General features: G+C 44.2%; 1 protein-coding gene across 2 annotated transcripts in view; it reads left to right on the forward strand.

The window, feature by feature from the left end:
- Window positions 1-9,112, forward strand: part of LOC126541626 (long-chain-fatty-acid--CoA ligase 5-like) — an 87,770-nt gene extending 78,658 nt beyond the window's left edge. For both annotated transcript variants that reach the window (XM_072286470.1, XM_050188470.3), the window contains 3 exons: window positions 1,077-1,184; window positions 1,338-1,409; window positions 6,090-9,112. In XM_072286470.1, coding sequence (XP_072142571.1) covers window positions 1,077-1,184; window positions 1,338-1,409; window positions 6,090-6,239 — 330 coding nt within the window. In that variant the 3' untranslated portion in view covers window positions 6,240-9,112. The remainder of the gene's footprint in view (window positions 1-1,076; window positions 1,185-1,337; window positions 1,410-6,089) is intronic.
- The last annotated feature ends 13,988 nt before the right edge of the window (window positions 9,113-23,100 follow it).

Consider the following 23,100-nt stretch of genomic DNA (forward strand, 5'->3'; position numbering starts at 1 on the left):
TCACAAGGAGTTGAGAAATTAAGCGATATACTAAGGGAAAAAGCCAAGGCAACAGCCAAACACCAAGGAAAAACAATATGAACAAATTTAACCATTGTTTATGAAAATATTTATGGATCAACATCTTTTTATTTAAAGAGGAAGTAGAGAACACCGCCAGAAGTGGAGAACAATTCGGTGTGTTTTGAATGGTGCTTCTACAGTTATCAGTCGAGCCGCCTGACGTAGCCACTTTTCTGCTGTGCTTATCTAGGTGTATTTCTAACCTTCTGTGGTGGGGACAGTACATCTAGAACTGCAGCGTCCTGTACTCTACGCGGTTGTACGGGACTGGCGGCCACGCATCATTAAGAAACTTCCCAAATAACAATACAAGTCGGTTTTGGCACTTGGTAGAGCAGTAAATGAGGGATACAAAAGAACTGTGATTGTTCTCTAAATGTATATTTCTCTATAATTCTTCCAGAGCTACTTCAAAAAACGCTACTATAGTCGTATACAACTTAAGTCTGCAGTGAAGCCCTGCCCATGCCCTCATAACCGCCAGCCACTGTTCCTACATGAGGCTGCAAATAATTTGTACTTCAAACTTTTCCTGTTACCCAAATAAAGGTAACTCCAAAGATAAAATTATTAGCACGTAATTTTATACGTTTTCCCTCGCCTATCATAGTAGAATGGTGAAAGCCTAATTTTTTTATTGAACTGAAATAAAATACTTGCTTCGCTTAGGAAACATGTCTGCCCAGCTCAATTTCTTCCTTTTAACGTCAACTAGTATATTGGCTACCTCTGTTTGCTCTGTAATCCACTTCACTGCCTTCCTGTCTGTTAATGCTATGCTAAACATTCTCAGTTCTATTGCTCATTACGTGCATATGTCAGGCATTACCAAGCCATGACCAATTGCCTACCACTATCCTTGAAAAGAGTACAATCATTGCATTCTACCGGTTCTAAAATATTGGGCAGACACTTCTTTATGAAGCAGAGGTTAACAAAGAAGCTTGAGACAAAGTTGCACTTGTAGCAGTCTCTTAATACTTTCTTTCTTTCTTTTTGTTCCAAATATACAGTCCTTTTGTGTTGCCATTATTATTCCTCATGAGGAGCCTCTCAGGGACCTTGCTGCTTCCTGCGGTCTCAACAAGAAGGCACCCCTATCTGATATCTGTAAAAATCTGGTAAGTGAAGAATACTGGTAGGTTATTTTCTATGCTGCATGAAAGGACGAAGAGTTTATTGTTATTATTATTATTGATGCTTATTATCAAGATATAGTGGCTTTAAACTATTTTTCCTGACTGGAAGATATTGCGTCTGCATTCAACCCACAGACTGTGCGCAAAACTTTGCTGAAGGAGATGCAAAAACATGGGAAAGAAAGTGGCTTGAGCTCTCTGCATCAGGTAAGGAAAATTTTTGCTGCATGTTGTTTTTTAGTTAATGCACAGTACTGGAGCACTGATGATAACTTCACAATCTTGTACACACACACTACAAGTGTTTCATTAGCATTAACCTTTTAAGGGATCCTCACGACCACAGTTTATCATAAGTGATTGTCATCATCATCAGCCTGGTTACGCCCATTGCAGGGCAAAGGCCTCTCCCATACTTCTCCAGCTACCCCGGTCATGTACTAATTGTGACCATGTCGTCCCTGCAAACTTCTTAATCTCATCCGCCCACCTAACTTTCTGCCGCCCCCTGCTACGCTTCCCTTCCCTTGGAATCCAGTCCGTAACCTTTAATGACCATTGGTTATCTTCCCTCCTCATTACATGTCCTGACCATGGCCATTTCTTTTTCTTGATTTCAACTTGATTTCAAGTGATTGTCACTTCTTAGCTTACTACAAGTCTACCTGTGGCAGTTGTCATGTTATCATTATCACTTTTATAAGATTTTCTACACTATTTACATACATAGTTGTGTGTTCTAACCATGTTATTAAGGCATATCATGTAGAAACAATGAGCCCTTATGGTAGTTCTCTCAAAAAAAATTAATGGGCCCTTAGTGGGTTAAGGGACTAGAGCAGGTGCTTCAGCAAAGGCTAATTCTTAATAGAATATATTGCTGGGCTGCTTGGTTCATTTTTGCATGGAATAATGAATGCAAACTTTCGCTGGGACAGTGAAGCAGGCAAGGGGCAGACACCTGTCCCTTGTCACTGTCCCATCTAAAGTTTGCACTTGTTATTCTATGTGCTAACACTTAAAGGGGCCCTGAACCACATCTTATTGAAGTTGAAGAATGCATTTGAAGTTAAATTAGACAATTTCAGAAATACTTTACTGCAAAAAGCTCTTCAATGTGTTCACCAGAAGCGGAGTTATTGGTAATCAAACAATAATTTGCACTGCGAAGGCCACGGCAGAGTGGGGTGTGCCCACATGTCACTGTGGCATGCAGTTCAAGTTTGATTTTGGAAGTTCATGTAGATGCCACTATTTCTGGTTTTGGCACCTACGATGTGCCAAACGCAGTTGTCCTTAGCAAGCCACAGTGCGCGCAACTTCAGCGTTTGCTCTGTGCACGACAGGGCTAGAGTGTGCACTCCCACTCATGTGCTCGTGTCTGGCTGTGCTACGTGGTATGGTCTGGCTTGTCCTGCACCATCTTGGTTGACAAAAGCATTTGTCAGCCACCAAAAAGCACCATCTTGGTTCAAAAGCATTTGACCGCGTTCCCCACCAACGTCTATTGTGTAAACTTGCATGCTTATCACTCGACCCTCTTATCTTATCTTGGATTCGCTGCTTTTTAACTAACCGCTCACAGTTCACAGTCGACGCCAGCCATGCGTCTAAAACTTCTGACGTTATCTCTGGAGTTCCCCAGGGGTCTGTCCTTGCTCCGCTTCTCTTCCTAATTTTCATCAACGACCTGCCATCTGGAGTTTCGTCATCCATCCGTCTTTTTGCGGACGATTGCGTCATTTATCGCCGCATCTCCGATAATACCGACCAGGAATCATTGCAAGACGACCTAAACAAAATCCAGAAATGGTGTTCTGACTGGCTTATGCAGCTTAATATTTCAAAATGTAAATGCATGCACATTTCACGTAAACTTTCCACTACCCTTTTCCCGTACTCGCTGAACTCCACGGCGCTATCAGTAACAAACTCATACAGGTACCTAGGAGTCGAAATATCTAACAAGCTAACTTGGGTGGACCATATCACGAAACTCTGTGCTAACACTTCCAGAACACTTGGTTTCATCCAAAGATCTCTGGCTATGTCCCCTCCATCCATCAGGCAACTAGCATACGAAACATACGTCCGCTCTAAAATGGAGTATGCCTCAGCCATATGGAACCCTCACCAGGTTTACTTGATTCAGTCGCTCGAAGCCATTCAGAACCGGGCAGTCCGCTTCATAACTTTCCAGTACTCACCTTGGCACAGCGTTACTGACATGAAATTGACTCTCGGACTCGAACCCCTAGCACTCCGCTGAAAACTGGCAATGCTCCGTCTTTTTCATAAATTATACTTTAACTTTCCTGCACTGCGTGAGAACTTATTACATGCTCCGATACGCTCATCTCACCGTTTGTTTAACTCCCTTAGCATACAGCGTTTGCATGGTTCTTCCAACGCCTTTAACAAATCCTTCCTCCCCATCGCCATAAAAGAATGGAACAATCTTCCAGAAGCCGTGGTTTTAGAGTCAAATCCCTCCAAATTTAGACAGTTACTATCAGACCATTTCAACCCAAAATAGCCACTTTTCCTCCCGTTTCCTCTCCCAGCAATCCGTCTTGCTTGTGTCATCGCCTATTTTTCCTTTTCTTCTTTTTTGCCACTTATGTTTAGCATGTTTCACATTTACGCGTACACTTTTCTTTTAATTTATTGCTACTCAGTTTGAGATATTTTCATTGTTCTGTTTATACCTGTTGTTTTCTACAGTTTATTATTTATTTTTTATGTTGCCTTTGTTTGCATTTTTTTCTTTTGAGCTGATGTATGGCACTTTCACATCGCTGTTTCCCCCCCCTTATGTAATGTCCCCGAAGGGACCCTTAAGGGAATAATAAATGATGAATGATGATGATGAATGACAGATAATAGCCATGTCCAACTTGTGCATTTTGAAGCACTATCAATAGCTCGTTATAAAGCAGTCTGCCAAGGCATCTAACAGGAGCAGCCAGGAGCAAGCGCATGCTGGGAAATGTGCATGTGTTCTGACTTTAACTTTCATGTGGTTCGAGGCTAGTTGAGTGTTCAAAATTAGTCGATATTAATGAGACCCAATGACTATGGCATCGATAAGCAGCGTGGCCAGAGCTTAGTCCTATGTGGGTGGCCGCAGCTGAGCGTGAGCAGATGATAGTCAGCTTCTACCGGAAGTGCGTAATTATTAACGAAATTCAAAAGTAGGTTTTCACCTACTTCAGCCTGTTTCTTAAGCTGTGTCAATAAATATACACAGTAACAGTAGGAAGAAGTGCACTGATCCAAACACCCTTCTTGATTGATGTCAGCTATGTACCAATAGCAGCCACGTATGGGAATCTACTATATTACGAAATAAAGCGTCCAGAAAAGAGTGAGGTGCAAGCTTCTATTGAAAAGAGAGCATTTGAGAGAAAGGCGACTTCATGCTCCTCCACTTGCGAGATCCACGCGCCGCACACGACTGCAAAATTTGGCTGAGATGTTCACAGAAGCGCACGCTACACATGGAAGGCCAAGGGGTGGTTAAGGGCCCCTTAATCTCTGTAGTAGAGATAAGAAGGTTATTTTTTCAGCAGCACATAATTTGTGCTCAAGGCATAAAAGAAACAAAAATCGTGTGTGTTACACTCGAGGATTCATTATCTTCGGCATAGAGTGTAAATAAGAAACACAGAAGGATGCAGGTCACAAAACTTCTTGCAGAGTTGGTTGGCACTTGCCATGCAATTTCTCAAAGTTCTTTTCGAGTCTTTGTGCATTCTGCTTTAAAGGGACACCAAGGAGGAACTCTAGTTTAATCTTGTAAAAGTGTTCTTTGGTTAGTGCTAGTTCATTACTAGTGGAGAAAATGGAGGAGAAACCTCTTTCATCGAATTTCACACCAAAACCTCATCTACGGTATGTGATTGTGACACCACAGATTTCAAGGTAATTTTCTTGTACTTGGACCATGCTGCATCTGGTACAAATAAAAAGTTCTATGAACACGTTAGGTTTATAAATTTACAGCACACAAGGGCAGAGAAAAAGGAGTATACAGGACACCAGCACTGGTACACTGTCTGCTCCTTTTTCTCTGTCCTAGAGTGCTGTAGATTTGCCGTGTGTCACCAATTATCCTGACAAATACCTTTCTAGGTGAGTATTTTGATTCCTTTTAGAGTGCAATGTAGTTCCTCCTCACCTTATAAGTGACTGTCGCCTTTTGGTGTTGGTGTATGCAATTGTGCATGCAACAAAGCAAAAACACTGATGCAAATAATTGTTTAAAACATGCTGTACACATCTTGAGACATATCTAATTGAACCTTTGCAGCAAATTTAATAATATGTGCAAATTATATTTGTGAAAGGAATTGTAATATGTATACAGTCTCTCATAAGTGTCTGGGTGTTAGCGCTTGATGCTGTGCAGTTGTCATGTAGCAGCTAGTTACTTCTTTCATTGTTCTTGAGAAGGTTTTACATCAGGCATACTTTTCAATTGGCTGGATGGCTGCTTTTCAATATCTTGGACATGCAATATTTGATGTTCTCATGTCTGACTTTCCTATAGGTAGTTCGCACGTAGATTCCACATTCTACAAGCTTAAGAAAACTCACTGCGAATTGAAAATTCCAGATCGGTTCTATTGCTGTATGCTTTTAATGATTGCAAAGGTGCCATAAATGTGGGTAAACAAAGTTTTAACGTTCATTTATATTTGTTTATACTATTCATTATCAACATTCATACTTATGCTCAACAAATTCAGGATACTGAATGGGGCTTAACTCTTTCCTTGCATGTCATGCAGTATTGTTCCATTTGAACGCTGACTGTAGATTCATCTAGTTTACAGAATCCATTTGAAGTTTGGTACTTTAACATGTAAACTTAAATTTTTCCAGGTTCACAATGTACACCTGCATATAGAGAATGACCTTCTGGCCTCTGGACTTGTGACAAACACGCTGAAGCTCAAGCGAAATGTTGCACGACAACAATTTGCAAATGCCATCCAAGACCTGTACAGTGAAGGCCAGCTCCTCAGCACATGACACCATAGTGTTGTCAACTCCAAAAAGTGCCCAGTGCATCGAAGATGGTCAAAACATTCACAATTCAGTTCAGTTCAGTTTTATTCCTTAAAGGCCCCCATTTCAGGGGGTGTTACATAAGGGGTGGGATTACATTTGTAGTGAGGAAGACAAACAGCGATGGTGATTTAACATTGAAGGTGATCTGTTACGCGTTCTTGAAAAGCAGGTGTTGAAGCGATGGCGACGATGTCATGGGGTAGGCCGTTCCAGTCCGTGGCTGCTCGAAGAAATAACGAAGCTGAAAACGTAGTAGTACGTGATAGTGGGCGGGCAACTTGAAGGGGATGACTGGTGCGGTGAGATATGCGTGATGCGGCGACGATATACGGTGCTTGATTGAGAGGAGAATAAAAGAACTTGTGATAAAGGGTGAGGCTAGCAATGCGACGACGAAAAGAGAGGGGTGACAGTCCGGATGTAGTTTTCAAGGATGAAACACTGACGTCATATGAGTATGAGGAATGAATGAATCGGGCAGCACGACTCTGCACAGCTTCCAATGCGGTGATTAGATATGCTTGATGTGGGCTCCAGATGGGGGAGGCATATTCTAATTTGGGTCTTATAAGTGATTTATACGCGAGCAATTTAACATGTGGTGGGGCAAGACGAAGGTGACGTTTTAGAAAACCAAGTGTTTTGTTTGATGCTGAAATGATGTTACCGATATGAACCTGCCATGATAGATTAGAAGAGAGGGTGACTCCTAGATATTTATATGATTGTACTTGCTCAATCTGTGTGTTAGAAATTAAATAATGAAAGAGATATGGATTGTGACGACGAGTGAAGGACATGAGTTTACATTTACTAGGATTGAGGGACATTAGCCAGTTATTACACCAATTTAGTACGTTGTTAAGCTCTGTCTGAAGAATGTATTGATCGTGGAATGTGGAATGTTACTAACAGAATATTAGCTGACCTACGTTAGGTACAGCTGTGTTCCACCACAGTCAGTCATTGTTCTTTTTTTTTTCTTGAAACTGTACCAGACTGGCACTTAAATGGACACTATGTGTGAATGTTAAAGCAAGCTAAAATGACAGATTAGTGTTCCAAAAGGCCCAGGGCATTGCTTTCACGAAGAGCCTCTCGGAAGTGAAAAAATGACATAAATGTAATAATGTCCCATACATGGTTGGTAAACACTGTCTAAACAATGACAACAAAAAGGTAATTAAATTGGACCTCAACACGAAAATAAAGCAAAGTGCAGTTTGGTCAACCTAATCAAATTCTTCTACAAAGGAACTGAACACAAATGTCTTTATGTTTCTAGAAGTTCAGCATAACAGTCTAGACTGATCGAACATTTGCCTCGTGTGTTCCTTTAATTTTGTAGCAGTGGTTATACATGTGCAAATTTGCTTTCACGGTTTCATATTCAGCTGGCGAGATTTCCAGAAGAGGATGTTTGCATCTTGCTACCCTTTTGGTTGTGAACAGAAACGCTGTGGCATTAACATAGAACAAAGATCTCTGCAGTTCACTGTGTAGACTGCTGATACAAAAAAGGATTTCGTTATGTTGACAGACATTACAGTAGTATTGTTTGAAATGCTCCAATGGCAGCTATTATCTCCGCTCTGTATTGCACACGTGAATGCCCATTCTTTTGACTTGCCATCACCTGCCGTGCTCGCAAGGATGTTTTGTACCAGGGCCATAAAAATCAAAAGTTTGTTCCACATATGTGTGGCACAGTTTTTAAATGTTTGGAAGGTGTTGGTGGAGCATATATGTATATATTGAGTGGCTGTATACAGCTGATATTTACTCAGTTGTTTGTTGTTTTACAAACTGACAAAGAGCAGACTATTTGTTGTTTTAAATAGTATATACAGGTGCCCTGTACAATGTGAATATGATAACCCCACATTCCTTGTGACAGCCTGTTTATTTTTTTAAGCGTCGCACAGTATTTTCATTCTTGTTGTAAATGTTCATGTGTGCCTAAAAACTATAGCGCGGTGTATTTTTTTAACACTTTGTGCTGGTGCACAGATAACCAACTTCGACTTTCGCAAAATGAAACAGTTTGAAGCGTTGTTAGGCAAATGAGATTAATGCTATCCAGGCATCCTGACATTGCTGAACACCACAATTCAAAGAAGCAAAAGTATATGGAAATGGAATTGCCAAGAAAATTGAGAAATTTTTGCAAAGGCAAGGCACGCACATAAAAAAAAAAAAAACCCGAGACAGGCTCTGTGCATTTGTACACAATCTGCAGAGCACACCTACAATTTACAAGCTCCATGCTTACAGGAAATCAAATTTTCCTGGCTCCCTTGTACCCTGAGCTTTCAAGGAAAGTTATACATAATGCATGCACATAACCATGTAGACTCATGTAAGGGTGGTAGTTTTTTTAATTTTTCACAATTTTGACGAGGTGCGACCCTTACACGGGACTGAACCTATCGTTCAAAATGGTGCCGGCGCAGCCAGCAACTTGTGCACACCCCAGGTCCCTGGATGTACATACCAGTGCATCAGAGGTCAACACACAGCTCTCGACATTGAGTAGCAGCGCATGAAGTACACAGTGTGTGAAAATTTGCCGATGCACGCACGTGACAACAGGGCACTAAATGTGATTGCTTCTCCACTGGAAATATTCATTTTCTTTCAAATTTTGGGCTGCCAAGTTGGGGGTGCGGCCCTTACACGAGTCTATATGGTACATTATTTTCATGCTATCCTGTTCCAAACGGACATCAAGTGCAAATCATTTAGTGCAATAGTACTCTTTTCGTGCAAGCATACTGTATATTTTTTTCGCAAGCTTGAACTTAAAATAATAAAAAAAGATTGTGATAAAGAAACTGTCTGCCTGAATGAGATCCTTGCACTTTCCTGGCTGACCTTCACTGTGGAGTGAGTATAATGTGATGCGAGAAAAAAAAATGGATTACTGGTGCAAAAAAATGTACATATTACCGTATCGCGTCATTGCAAGCCCGCCTATCGCATCACGAAGTGCGCATGCACCTACTGATTTGTACGGAATAAAAGCAGCCACGCTATCTTCAATAAACCATTCCATTGCTTGCACCTACTGCATCTGTTGTTGTTACTCGCACTACAGCAGTGGCGACGAAGATGGAATTTCATGTAAGCATGGTCAGCGACTGACAGGATCGAATGATGGCATCTCGCCCACCGGTTTTCGACCAGACGGTGAGCAGCTGGAGCACGTACAGGATACGGCTGGAAGCTTATTTTGAGGGCAATGGAATTACCGACACGGCCAAATGCCGAGCTTTGCTGGTGTCTTCATTGAGCGATAATGTCGTGCGCATGTTGCAAGGACGCCTTCCAACCGTGTCGGTTAACAGCCAGACTTACGATGAAGTCGTTGAATACCTTGAGGAACATTACAATCCTCAAGTTAATGAAATAGCGGCGAGTTTCTCGATCTTCATGCGCAAACAAAGGGACGGAGAGAGTGTTCGGGAATACATTGCCGACCTTCGGAGACTGGCGGAAAGTTGCAACTTCGGCAACTCGCTGCACCGTATGCTGCGAGACCGCATAGTATGTGGAATCAGGGACGACAATGCACAACGCTGCCTATTAACGCGGAAGAAGCTAACTTTTGAGGAAGCAGAAGAATTTGCCATAGCTTCAGAGAAGGCGCTAGGCGACATTCGTCACATGCGAGAAGCAGACCCAGTGACTACAGGAACCAGCATCAATGTTGTACAGTCGCAGCGAGGACGACGACCCTGGACGAAGTGGAACACGGCAAAGAACAACCATTCATGTGAGCGTTGCGGCGGCCCCCACACAACACACATGTGCCGTCATCGAAACACCAAGTGCCACCATTGCGGCAGGAAAGGTCATCTGGCGAAGGTTTGCAGCAGTGGCCGCCCTCGAGAACGTGGTGCCTTTGCCGTCGAGGAAATGAAAGGTGAGAACGAAGAAGAAATGTTGCTTACTCTTGTCGCTCACAGCTCCGCCGACAGAGCTATATTGAAGCCTCTCGAGGAAGAGTTGACATGGCAGGGCCGGAAATTGCGAATGATTCTAGATATGGGTTATCCGGTCAGCGTCATACCGAAGAACATATTTAAGAAACATCGCAAATGGTGGCCGGCACTGGAAAAAACGTCGCTCTGCTTAAGATGCTTCCTCGGGCCATTGCCAGTTGTTGGCGAGATAACCATGAGGGTTCAGTCTGGATCGGCTGTTGTGACCAGCACGCTAATCGTGGTGGCATGTAACGGACCACTGCTGTGCGGCCGTAACACGATAGAGGCCTTCCGTAAGGCGGGTATGTCCTTCTGGGACACTAGAACTACCTCAAGTGTAAATGTTTTTCGGGATAACAAGATGACACCTCTGCTCGATGAATTCTCGGATCTTTTTGAGAACAAGCTTGGCTGTTGCAAGGGCCCCCCTGTGCAATTACACCTCAAGGAAGGAGCCCGCCCACGTTTCTGTAAGGCACGTACAGTGCCTTATGCCATGCGCTCCAAAGTTTCGGCCGAGATCGACCGTCTTGTGCAAGACGGAGTGCTTTCGCCGATGAGCATTTCAGATTGGGCAACACCGGTGGTTCCGGTAGCAAAAAAGAATGACTATATACGATTGTGTGGCGACTTCAAGTTAACAGTCAACCCGGTGTCTCACTTGGAACAGTATCTCCAGCCCAAAGTTGAAGACATATTTGCGGCGCTTTCGGGAGGCGAAGTCTTCAGCACTCTGGACCTACGCAACGCGTACAATCAGCTGCCGCTGGACGACGAAGCTAGAAAGACAGCGGTACTCAACACACGCCAGGGCCTTTACTGCTACAATCGCGTAGCATTTGGAATTGCTTCAGCCCCTGCCTTGTTCCAGCAACGCATGGAATCGATTTTGCAAGGTTTGCCGAATGTTCAAGTGTACCTCGACGACATCATTGTGGCGGAAAAGGAAAATGACACATCGGTACTACGGCAGGTGTTTCAGCGGCTTCGTGAACACAACCTGAAGTTGAACAAAGCCAAGTGCCGTTTTAGGGAAGCACAAGTGTCGTTTCTGGGGCACCGCATTGATGCCAAAGGTCTTCATCCTCTGCAAGATAATTTCGAGGCGGTACTGGCCACGCTGAAGCCAACATCGGTAAGCCAGCTGAAATCGCCGTCTTGGGCTTGGTTACTTATTATGCTAAATTCTTGCCCAACTTATCAACGACGCTGGCTCCCTTATATCGCTTGCTGGCAAAGGGGGTGTTGTGGCAATGGGGGCCGTCCCAGGACAGAGCATTTAGAGAAGCAAAGAGTGCCTTAGGCAAGGCTAAATTTCTGGTCCACTATGACCCGCGAAAACCCCTTTGCCTGGAATGCGATGCCTCATCGGTCGGCTTGGGCACAGTGCTGTCCCACCGCATCAATGGCGAAGACTATCCAATAGCTTTTCGCTCTAGAACCTTGACGCCGGCGAAACGAAATTACTCTCAACTAGAAAAGGAAGCGCTCGCCCTAGTTTTCGGTGTGGCAAGGTTCAGAGACTATCTTTCCGGCAATAAATTTTGTCTGACAACGAATCACAAGCCGTTGACAGGGCTGTTCCACCCCAAGAAACCAATTCCGCAGATGGCGGCAGCCAGGATACAGCGTTGGGCGCTCCTTTTATCAGCGTATCAGTATGACATAGAATTCTGGAAAGGACCATTACATGCGGATGCCGATGCTTTGAGCCGTTTGCCGCTGCCGGAGCAAGGGCACCCTAGTGAAGATGATCCCGTCGAATACGTGCTACATGCGCAAGCTTTGACAGATTTTTCTCTTAGCGCAGAGCAGTTGGCAGACAGCACGAGCGAGGACATGCTCCTCCGACAGGTGAAGACGTGGATCCTTTGTGGTTGGCCAAACCAGCTGGGCCCGGAGCAACAGTGCCTTCAGCCGTACTTCACCCGCAGATACAAACTCACTGTGAGTAAAGGACTAATATACTGGGGTCATCACGTAGTTTTGCCCGAGACCGTGTGGGTACTTATTCTGAGAGAACTTCACGACACCCATCCTGGCATGACTGCAATGAAGCGCCTGGCCCGTACGATGTTTTGGTACCCCGGATTGGACCAAGACATAGACAAGCTGGTACAAAGCTGCCAGCAATGCGTGCAATGTTGGCCCATGCCAGTGGTACAGGTCCCTTCAAGCTGGCCGAAAACCAACAAGCGTTGGTCTCGCCTTCATATCGACTATGCAGGGCCAGTGGAAGGTTACATGATCTTGGTGGTGGTAGATGCGGAAACGAAATGGATAGAGGCAGTACCTCTTAAAACAGCAAGTGCAGAAACTACAGTCGAAGTACTGCGAGGGATCTTCGCGCGTTTTGGTCTGCCCCATACAGTCGTTTCCGACAATGGGCCACAATTTAGCAGTTCAGTGACTGAAAGATTTTTCAAAGATAACCATGTGTGTCATGTTACCTCCGCTCCATACTATCCGCAGTCAAATGGATTGGCGGAGCGTGCAGTGTGCACCATTAAGGAAGGTATCAAGAAAAATAAGGATGGAAGTCTGCTCAGTCGTATTTCCAAGTTCTTGCTATGCTATAGGGCAACACCGACTCGAGATGGCAAGTCGCCCGCGGCGATGTTGCTGGGTTTTCAACCCAGGACACATGCACATTTTCCAGAGGAAGATGCACATTTTGCACATGCACATGCACAATGCACATTTTCCGGAGGAAGAGGCGGCACGGAATCCCACGGTGAGCAGACCCCCAGCACCGTTGCCACAAGTCTTTTCACCGGGAGCGCCTGTTTGGTGGCAGCAGTACAATCAGGCTTGCCAGAGATGGTTACCCGGCACGGTGACGTCAACAAGAGGTAGGCGTATGGTCACGGTGGACACCCCAGGAGGGGTGCAGCGCCGTCACGTAGACCAAGTGCGGCCACGACTCGCAGCGGATGAAGTAAAGCAAGAATTCTACGCAACTCGACCTGGAGACAACCAAGTCACATAGAGTAATCAACCCTCTGCAGTGGAAGACGCTGAACCATCGTCAGACGGATCACTTGGTACATCCCATGCTTCCAGTGAAGCAACCTGAAGTGTACCAGCGGGCTTAGGACTTCCTAGGAGTTTACGCGCACAAGGAGACCACCCGACAGGCTAGGCTTCTAAGGGGGAGGAAGTGCCGTATCGCGTCATTGCAAGCCCGACTATCGCATCACGAAGTGTGCATGCACCTACTGATTCATACGGAATAAAAGCAGCCACGCTATCTTCAATAAACCATTCCATTGCTTGCACCTACTGCGTCTGTTGTTACTCGCGCTACAGCACATATAACTCGTTGGCTACTCGAATGAAATTATATGCAAGGTAGCTTTTATTTTGTATATTTTGATTATTATGTTTCAAACCAAATTTGGGGCTCTGACAGACGTTGCGTTGCATTTACATATGATATCGACCACATGGTTACCACTCCCTAATGGAGATCCAGTAATAAGTAGTCTATGTCAGTTTGTTGTGGTGAGCCCTGTTCAAGAGGATGGGCAGTTTAGCGCCACCCTACAACCTAATTGACGCGAGTGCATTTCATTCATATCCTGCACTGTAGGCAGTCGTTAATTACTACTAGCCAGTCAGTCCTTACATTTCAGAAGCGCCACTGTTGAACACCCATATGTGTAGGGCCTCTTAGAGCATTTGAATTTTCCTGCTTATGCAGAGTTACTGAACTGCACACAAATGCCATCTGCTGTGCTAGGCTAGTACCTAGAAAAAATGCAGTGTGATGAAAAGTGTGAACTCATACTTCCGGGTGACATAGATGTACAGCCTCGTGTTGCTTCATTGTGCACTTCTAGCTGTTCTTACTGATGTCCTGCGATTTGTACATAACACTTGCTTCAACACTGTTTGTACTAAAAAGCGCTTCATAAATCACTGACACTGGGGAGCTTTACCATGTTCTTGGAGGATGTCAGACCGAGAGTGAAATAATGTTCATTGTTCTGGGTGCAGCAAATGTAAATTTTCACCAAGCTTATTTCCTCTATGCTTTCTTCAGTTTAACTGTTGACCTCAGTAAAAGCTAAAGCTCCATACAATCTGACAAGCCCCTTCATGCTACCAGTTCTATTCATGCACTGAAATGTCCCAGATCTGATAGCCTTGCACAAGCAGCTGTATAGAAGCCGCCAGATTGAACATCAACAGCAATACGACATTGAACGTTACTCCTGCAGTCTCTCCTGTTCTGCACCTAGCAGCGGCACCAGGTAGCACACTCTAGCCTTGGTTACAGAGAAGTGCACTTAAAGGGACACTGAAGAGAATACCTAAATGGTTTATACTGATAAAGTACTCGTTTAAAAGTCCTTATATGTTAATTTTACAGTAATAGGTTGATTATGAGGAGAAAATTAAAATCAAATCTTTAACTTTTTTAAAATCTTGTGCTGAAACTCCAGCACCAGTACATTAGTGTGACGTCATAGATCTCAAGAGCATTTTTTAGTGTGTGCCTTTGTGAGTGAGTAAAAGTACTTAAGACTTGCAAAGTCTGTGGCTCTTTTGGAATACAGTGTGATTCATATTTATCTATAAAAAGTTAACTGGACCCGTGTAGGTGCCGTCAAAATTCATGACATCATGGCAAGCTGATGTGGGAGCGTTGCAAGGCACCATTGTTAATAGTCCTTGGTTTTTTCATATTTTCTGGTGTACCAAGCCTCTTCTCGTACTAAGAGTAACTTTTTTGGTATTATAGATCGGTAATTTAGTAATACAGGTAATCCCAGCTTGCATTCATTGCGTTTTTAACACAGACAGGCCATAATTGCAATTAGCTCATTTGTAATTACTCCTCTGAATTCCATGCTGTCAATGAAGATTTGAAGTAAATTTAAAGAAACTTAAAGCCGACATGTTCCCAGCCAGATATTTTTCGTCTGTTTATTTTTTCTGGCTGGTGAAGAAAGCCCACGAGAAATGAAAAATAACATGACTATACACCATCCACCCCCATCAAAAAGCAGCACCCTCAAACAAGGGGAGGTATTATGCAAGAGTCCACCTAGTGGACATTTCCATTTCGTCTGCTGTCGAAGCTGATTGGCTGGGCTGGTCTGTGCATCCACAGCAGCGAGGTGCAACAGCCAATCAGGACTTCAGTAACAGACGAAATGGACATGTCCACTAGGTGGACTCTTACAAAATACCTCCCATGCTCTACAGCATTTAGTGGCAGAGGTGGCGCTTTGTATAGTCCACCCCACCTACGACAGCATGGCATGATAGAACACTCATTAACTCCTGTGGAGCATGTTTGAGGGTGGTACTTTTTGATGTGGGTGGACGGTTAGTCACATGATATTTTTCATTTTTCACTGGCTTTCTTTATCAGCCGGAAAAAATAAACAGGCAAAAAGTACCTGGCTGAAAAATGCCAACTTTAAGTTCCTTTCAATTTCCTACGACTTCTTCTTTGACAGCACGGCATTCAGAGCAGTAACTAAAATATTATTGGAGGCTGCTCTACTCGACCGTGAACAATATGCACTTGGTTATTTTCACATAGAATGACCAGTCCTTTCTGAAAACTCGATGCATGATATCTGGGACACCCAGTATACAGCTCAAATAATTTTTCCTTGATGTTCCTTTGAAAGACAACAGTATATTGTAATTGAGAGTTATTTGCACTGACATTATGATGCCATGTCTTGAAGAGACAGCAGGTTTGAGGTACTTAAAGGGCCCCTCACCACGTCTGGCCATTTTGAGCTGACAAGCGCAGAGCATACATTGCATGATAACGATCATGTCTGCAAAGTATTACATCACTACGCGCCGTGGAAAGATCTGAAATTTTAAACCGAATGTCGTTTTTTCTTCTCGCGGCCGCCGCGCTCCAAGCCAAAGAATGACGTACTCGCATCGCTCGTGGTGACACGTGACGGAACATTGCCCCACAGGGCGACCAACCGCGGGAGTAACACGCGCTGGAGTTGAGTAGAGACCACCCGCTGAGAAGACGTCAGGGCCCGCGTCACGGCGCCATTTAGTCATGGTGTCATTCTGCAGGCGACTACATGAAGTTGTCTCTCTCTCTCTCTCAAGGCACCATCTGTTATTTGTGTGATCCGTTGCTTGAATTGACAAATTGAAATTTAGAGAAATAATAAAACACAAACGGAATGTCTGCACGTTTTTTGCTTTACTTCGCACCGAAGCAAGAGAGATGTACTTCCGCTTCGTCTGCTTATTCCCACGGTCGTGCAGTTACCAGGGTGTCTACCAAGTTGACATTTCCAAATTCCCTGAGTTTTCCAGGTTTTCCCCCGGGTGCCTTTGCAAAATTCCCTGAGTTAACGGAACTTCGTTTTATGTGAAGACGGGTGTCACTCTCTGGTAAGCATGCTAAAAAATAAATAAACGACTTAATCCAGTTTGAATAATAAGAAGTAGTGTTTATTTTATTCAAGAAGAAAACAGAAGGGCGGGGTTAGTAAAATGCACAGCGAATAAAATATCTTCGAAAAAAAGATGGTAAAACCCATTGCAAATTGAGTCGAACATTTTCACATACGAATAAGCAGGAGATGCATACAGAAGCAAGTATGAGCCATTTCTATTAACTGATAGCAAGCTCACTGGTATGAAGCCGGAACTTTGTCACAAGTGAGATTCACTCTCAACAGTTAATTGGTAAGTCAACCTCAACTGCCCTGACATACTCGCAGCCCACACACAACGCCTCAGTGTGGCGTTTCACTGCTGAAGAGTTTATTTTGGTTTGGATGAGGGAAACCTGCATCTCGGCGTCAGCCAACACTTCTTTTTTGCGGGGGGGGCTCAAGCTCCTTCAAAGAAGTGGTGGCACGGTTCCTTTTCCCTTAATTCCTCAATGCGTCGATCCTTTCTCGTCCTCCTTCTGCCGCACTTACGCCCCACAGATCACTTGAAGCATGCTCTTAGTCAGTTGCACAATCATGGTCAGATTTTTCGGACTCCCTAGGGGTCGCGAAAACGTCCGAAAAATCGGGAAGTTCGAAAAAATGAATGCATGTCTTTTACTGCCCTTAAGGGCTCAAATCATCACAGGCACATCCTAAAATGCCCTCAAGGCCTACCAGTACATCTGTTAGGCATACCGGCGATCGAGGAGATGGCGGGTGCATGCGTGTATAATTAAGGAATACCTACTGTGTCCCGTAACAATTGCCCCTTCCCACACGAATTATGCTTTGCCACAATACTTTTGCGTATGCTTCATTGCGTAACGCTATCGTATTGAGGCGAAGCTGACTTTCGGAAACCGGCATTATGCATCGCGCCGTGCCTTCCGAGCTTCGAAGCCAACCGCGAGGACCCAAAGGCAGAGTCGGTGCCATTGCTGACAGCAGCGAATTATTTCAATGAAACACACGCCACAGAACGGCGGACTGCGTGCATGAGCGCCGGCTCGAGGCGGCAAGGTAATACAAATGGCGGCGGCGGTGGCTTTAATTACGTTTCGGACCTGCGATCACGGCAAACATTTCGGAACATCGGAGAGCAAAGGGTTGCCGCCTCCGAAATTTCAAACGTTCTTATACATTGACTCTATGGGGCACGTGGTGGTGTCGCTAAGTCGTGCGAATTATCGGGTGTCCGGAAAGTCGGTCGTTGACTGTACACCGGCAACTCCTCCAGCGGACGTACGACTCGGCGGCAAAGAGGATTCGTTACGATTCTTCTCAGTCACTCGAGTCAGCATTACCGAGACTTTAGTTCCCCTGCTCATTCCCTTATAGAAGCACAAATTCCCCGAGTTTTCTCTGAGTATTTCTATAATATTCAAAATCCCTGAAAATTCCCGATTTTCCTGGTTGCTAGACACCCTGGGTTACGTGCGCAGGTAACGAAACTATGCCATTTTCTACTGTGTTCCAGCGCGTGATCATGCTCTGCGATCCGTTTGTTCTGACTCAGTATTCGTGTAGCACTGAATTATACCGCTAGTTATGTGTCCTTGTGCGCTGCGGGAAACGGTAACAGCTCTCGCGCAACGCCGCCAGCGGAAAAGCGCATTGTCGAGAAAAAAAAAGCAAGAAGAAAAAAGGAGTGAAAGCGGGGCCCGTGACGTATTGCCACGTGATCCTCAAGGTCCGGCATGGAAGAACGCAGGGAACAAATTTCGCTGAGAGAGAAGTGGCTCTTGTGGGGAAAGAGGAAAGGCTAGCACTATTTTCTTCAACCCATGCGGGAGCACGGCTCAGCGCCAGCAGGGTGGGGTAGTTGGGTTTAAAAGAGAGAGAGGGTATGAGGGAGAAAGGTAGAGGGTCGTCCCAGCAGCATCATAGCATCCGTGCTCCCTCACGGTTGCAGAATCAAGCATCCTTCCTGTATTTAGATCACTATCATCATCATAGCAGCCCGGCCGGGAGGGCCCAGTGTGGGTTCGACCGGAGGAGTAAGTAGGCCGGATGTAGACCGTATAGGAGGTGGCCCAGCAGAAGCGAAGTAGTGGCGGATCAGGAAGCCCGAGGTGGTGGGATGGCCGTTAGGCTATCCGTCTTTGTAGAAATTTCCTATAGTTTCGCTGAGAGCCCCGACAAGTCGAGGTACTCGATGACACTTAGGAAGGCTGGTAGCTGATTACGACAGGGGAAGAGGATATCTTCCTGTCGTGAACATGGGAGCCCCAGGCGGTGGAACTCCTGCAGAAGTCGGCCGCGGTGCTGCAAGTGAGCAGGGCAGGCCAGCAGGAGGTGCTCGCGAAGGCTAGACGGGGCGAGTGGAGAGGGAGTCTCGCTATGCAGTGGAGCCCGCCTGCTGAAATCATGGGCTCGCAGCACTGAAACATTTCTATCTTGGCTATTAATGAGCCGACTTTAAACATATTTGCGGCAAAATGCTCCCTACAGGTCACGTAACATCTTCCAGCGTATAACCAAAATTTGCTGTGGGACCTGGTGAGGGGCCCTTTAGAAGAGGTGGCTCTATTTCAGGTGCTAGTTTTATTTCCATATTTAAACACATGTGAAATGCAGAAATGCTATAGGCAGCCAACATAAGCAGGGAGGCGCTACGGTAGTTTGAGTGTGCGACTAAAATGTGCTGATGTCATCCTGTAGGGAAGCCATGAAAATGACAGAACATTTTGAATGATAGCAGACACACAACTGTATCAGTATAAGTATAAAACTATGCTGGAAGGAGAACAAACACCCTCTCAAGTGTGCATGAGAAAACAAAAAAAAAAAACACGCCTGTATCAGTGTTTACTAGTGCCCAACACATCCAGCCAAGCTCTGTCAAAGGCCATGTGCGTTCTGAAGAGTGTATGCACTCCTGCGCTTTAGCACACTGGTGCCTAGTCTAGTCGGACACTGGATAATATACCTCAAGGGAAGCGGTGAATGTGGCAATGCAGAATCGCAGCATGTCCTTCTAATAACTGTTTCCACGTAAACCGCAGACGATACACTTTACCTCACCCCACTCTTGCTCAACAAGAAACAGTAACGCTTGGGCAACTGCGGACCAACACATATCCACACGGAACACTCCTAGTCTCCATGCTCCCTACACAATATGAATACCGTCTGCTCAATAAACATTTATTATTCATCATCAATCTCTGCTCACTAAGTTGTGTTACAGTGCTGCTGTTTGTATGTTAAGTTGTCATGCTAATGGCTTACTAGGAGAAGCGCAGAACCAAAGTGAATAACATTTGCCACACTTAAAAGAGAAAACAGTTCTATCAACTGTAGGAAGCATAATTGTTTTTTAAGGGCCCATAGCTTTCCCCCAAAAAAATTGTTAAAAGGGAAAAATGAAAGCACAAAGTTTATGAATCCATAATGCTGCACCATAAACAGATGTTGTTCTGTAAAGTGCATCCAATAATGCATCTTAAGTGTACAAATGTGACAGTTTGTAGCCTACATGAAATTGTTTCATTGTTTACAAGGATTCTGCACATCTTACTAACAAAATAGTGATACATTTCAGAGCAATGTATAATAAATCAGTTACGTCTGCTTAAGATGTCTCAATAGATGCAGTTCACAGAAGTGACAGCTTTTTTGTTTGCACTCAAACATTTTACACCCTCTAGGGCATATCTCTGTTCCAAAACAATAATCATGAGTCTTGATTGTGTCATCTTGAAAACTTCGCGCTTGTTGCTTTCCCATCAAGAATGCTACTCCACTCTGATAATGTGCAATGCCATTCATGACCTGGATGTACCCTGGATGCAAACTATTTTTACAGTGCAGGGTAAAAAGGTTCATGCTGCTTTTATTTTGCAATTTACAAATTCTGAAAAAAGAAAAGTCACCTCTGTATAAGAGGCAGATTGTAACTTCTGCTTTCAAGTGCAGCAAATGTAATCAAATTTTACGCTGGGTGCCAAGAAACGGTTCACCCTTTCCCATGTATTTCAACAAAGGCAATGCTTCCTTTTGTAGCCTAGTCAAACATCACTTACGATTGGCTTTTCTACAGCATGCACTAAGGAGCCAACTGCAATTGAGAAATTCTATCCCTATCGCAATCTAAAGTGCCCTGTGCAACATCAGCATTAACTTCAAGGGCATATCAAGTGTATTGGCTCTCTGCTGGTGGGAGCTGCTACATTTTTTAGTAGTGCCAGTGTCAAACTTTGTTCCTAGAATTCCATGCCCAAGCACAGCTACATATGGACTCCGCTGTATTTGTGCACATTGCAGTATTTTGAATTGAAAATGTCCACAAGAGTTTCTAGGGTTTTCTTTTCAAATGCAATAACATCCTTGTTCAAGTAACTGTTTCAGCAGGTGCCAGCAAAGCTTAACTGCCAGAATTCCAAGGGTGCACCACTACCCTTTGCTATAATGAACCTCCACTAACAAGATAAACCTCAGCATGCATGAATACAATCTATCCATCTCACTTGATTTGCCATCCTTAGTTTTCCTTATCCCAATACGAATTAACTTGGCACAGTGGCACACCATTTCAACTTGAAAACTTTGCAGTTATTGCTGCCTTACCAAATTTTGCGTGAAAATAATTTGTTTCCCCTCATTCAACGCACCTGGCACTTTTCTTGCCTGGTTCAATAAACAATATTCATGTGCACCTTACCACAGGCATACAGTCTGTGGTAAGGTGTGGTGTGGCACAACGACCTGTATAACAAAGTATTTCAGAGGCCTCAAGCACTTGCATTACAAAGGCATTCAACTGTAGTCATCTGCTGGCAACCAGAAGTACAGGCAAACAATGCCATGTGTTTTGAATGCAGGCCAAAAAGCAAAATCCTGCAAACGTTGGTAGGATTTATGCTCAGCCACACCATGCAAGCAGCAGCAAGCTTAGAACAGTAGACACCAACACACAATTTATAGATCAGCAACTGCTGTTGCCAATTTCACTAGCTTCAGGAACTTGCCTAAATAAACTTGCTAGAAGTACCCCCCTGGCGTCCTTTTAACATCAGCAGACTTCCAAATGCATGGCCAGTGATTGACAAGCACATTTTTTGCAAACAATTTATTTTTTGTAATGCCCACAACAATTGAAGATACAGTAGGAATAAAAACAGCTGGCATCGAAAGAATCAAACAACTGATAATCCCAAGCACAGACCTGTCATTTTTAAGTTATTTGACTACCGGGATAAAGCTAACATACTTAGTAAATGCAAAAAGCTAAAAGGAACTGAATACTCAATTAGTGAGGATTATTCGCCTGCAGTAAGAGAAATTAGAAAGAAGCTATGGAAAAGAACAAAAGTACATTGAGACCAGAAAGAGTTTTTTTGTCCTACAAGAAAGTCAAAACAAATAATCGCCTGCACACCTGTGATGATCAAACGAAACATAGTGGAAGTTACAAAAAACAAAAACATGCACAATGGACCAACCACGCTAACTTGAAACCGCCGTCGGCCTTAGTTGTTCTCAATGTTAATGCGTGCAGCCTTTTGAACAAAATCGAACAGCTAGAGGCAATTCTGATCGCTCCCGAACCTGACATTATCTGTGTGACTGAGACATGGCTGCACACTGACATCGCAAACCATGAAGTGACCCCTCCGGGCTACTCCATTGTCCGGAAAGACAGAACAACTAGAGGTGGTGGTGTTGCTTTGCTCATAGGCCGAGGCATAAATGACTCAGTGATGCCAGATGTCCCTGGTGTAGAATTCAGTTGGGCCAGACAAACGTCTTTGTTGGCGCAGTCTACAGACCGCCTCAAGCCGAAGTCTCGTATCTCGAGCAGCTTCTAGGTACATGTATCAACACATGTTGGGGAACGCCATAATAATGAGAGGAGACTTTAATCTTCCAGATATTAACTGGGGCTCTCTGAGCCCAGCGAATGTAACAAACAATACCTTGCGAAGTTTTCTGTTTACCTTCAACCTGACACAAATAGTATCCAAGCCTACCCGTGTCCAGGGCACTTCAAGCTCTACGTTATACCTTATTTTCGTAAGCGATTTCTTTTCCAAAGAAAATAACAAAGTCAATATTCTTGAAGGACTATCGGATCATGACATGGTTTTTTGCACGCTCACTATTCCAAACCGAATCCGCCAACGTAACACTAGAAAGCACGATGACGCCATTATGACCTACCTTGCCCACGAGTATTATAACTTTAACGAGCTAGTCTCAAAGGGCTCAGCCAACATCTACAAAATTTGGTTGCTGTTCAAAGAATGTGTTATGCACTAATTGAGGCAATTTGTCCCACAAATACAAAAGAACACCAATAAGCACAACCCATGGATAACACACGACGTCATTCATTTAAAACGTAAAATAAAAAGGTTGCAGAAATCTAACAAATTATGCCCAGTTCCAGACTTCTGC

The sequence above is a fragment of the Dermacentor andersoni genome, chromosome 2 (assembly GCF_023375885.2).
Source record: "Dermacentor andersoni chromosome 2, qqDerAnde1_hic_scaffold, whole genome shotgun sequence".
In the NCBI taxonomy this organism is placed as follows: Eukaryota; Metazoa; Arthropoda; class Arachnida; order Ixodida; family Ixodidae; genus Dermacentor; species Dermacentor andersoni.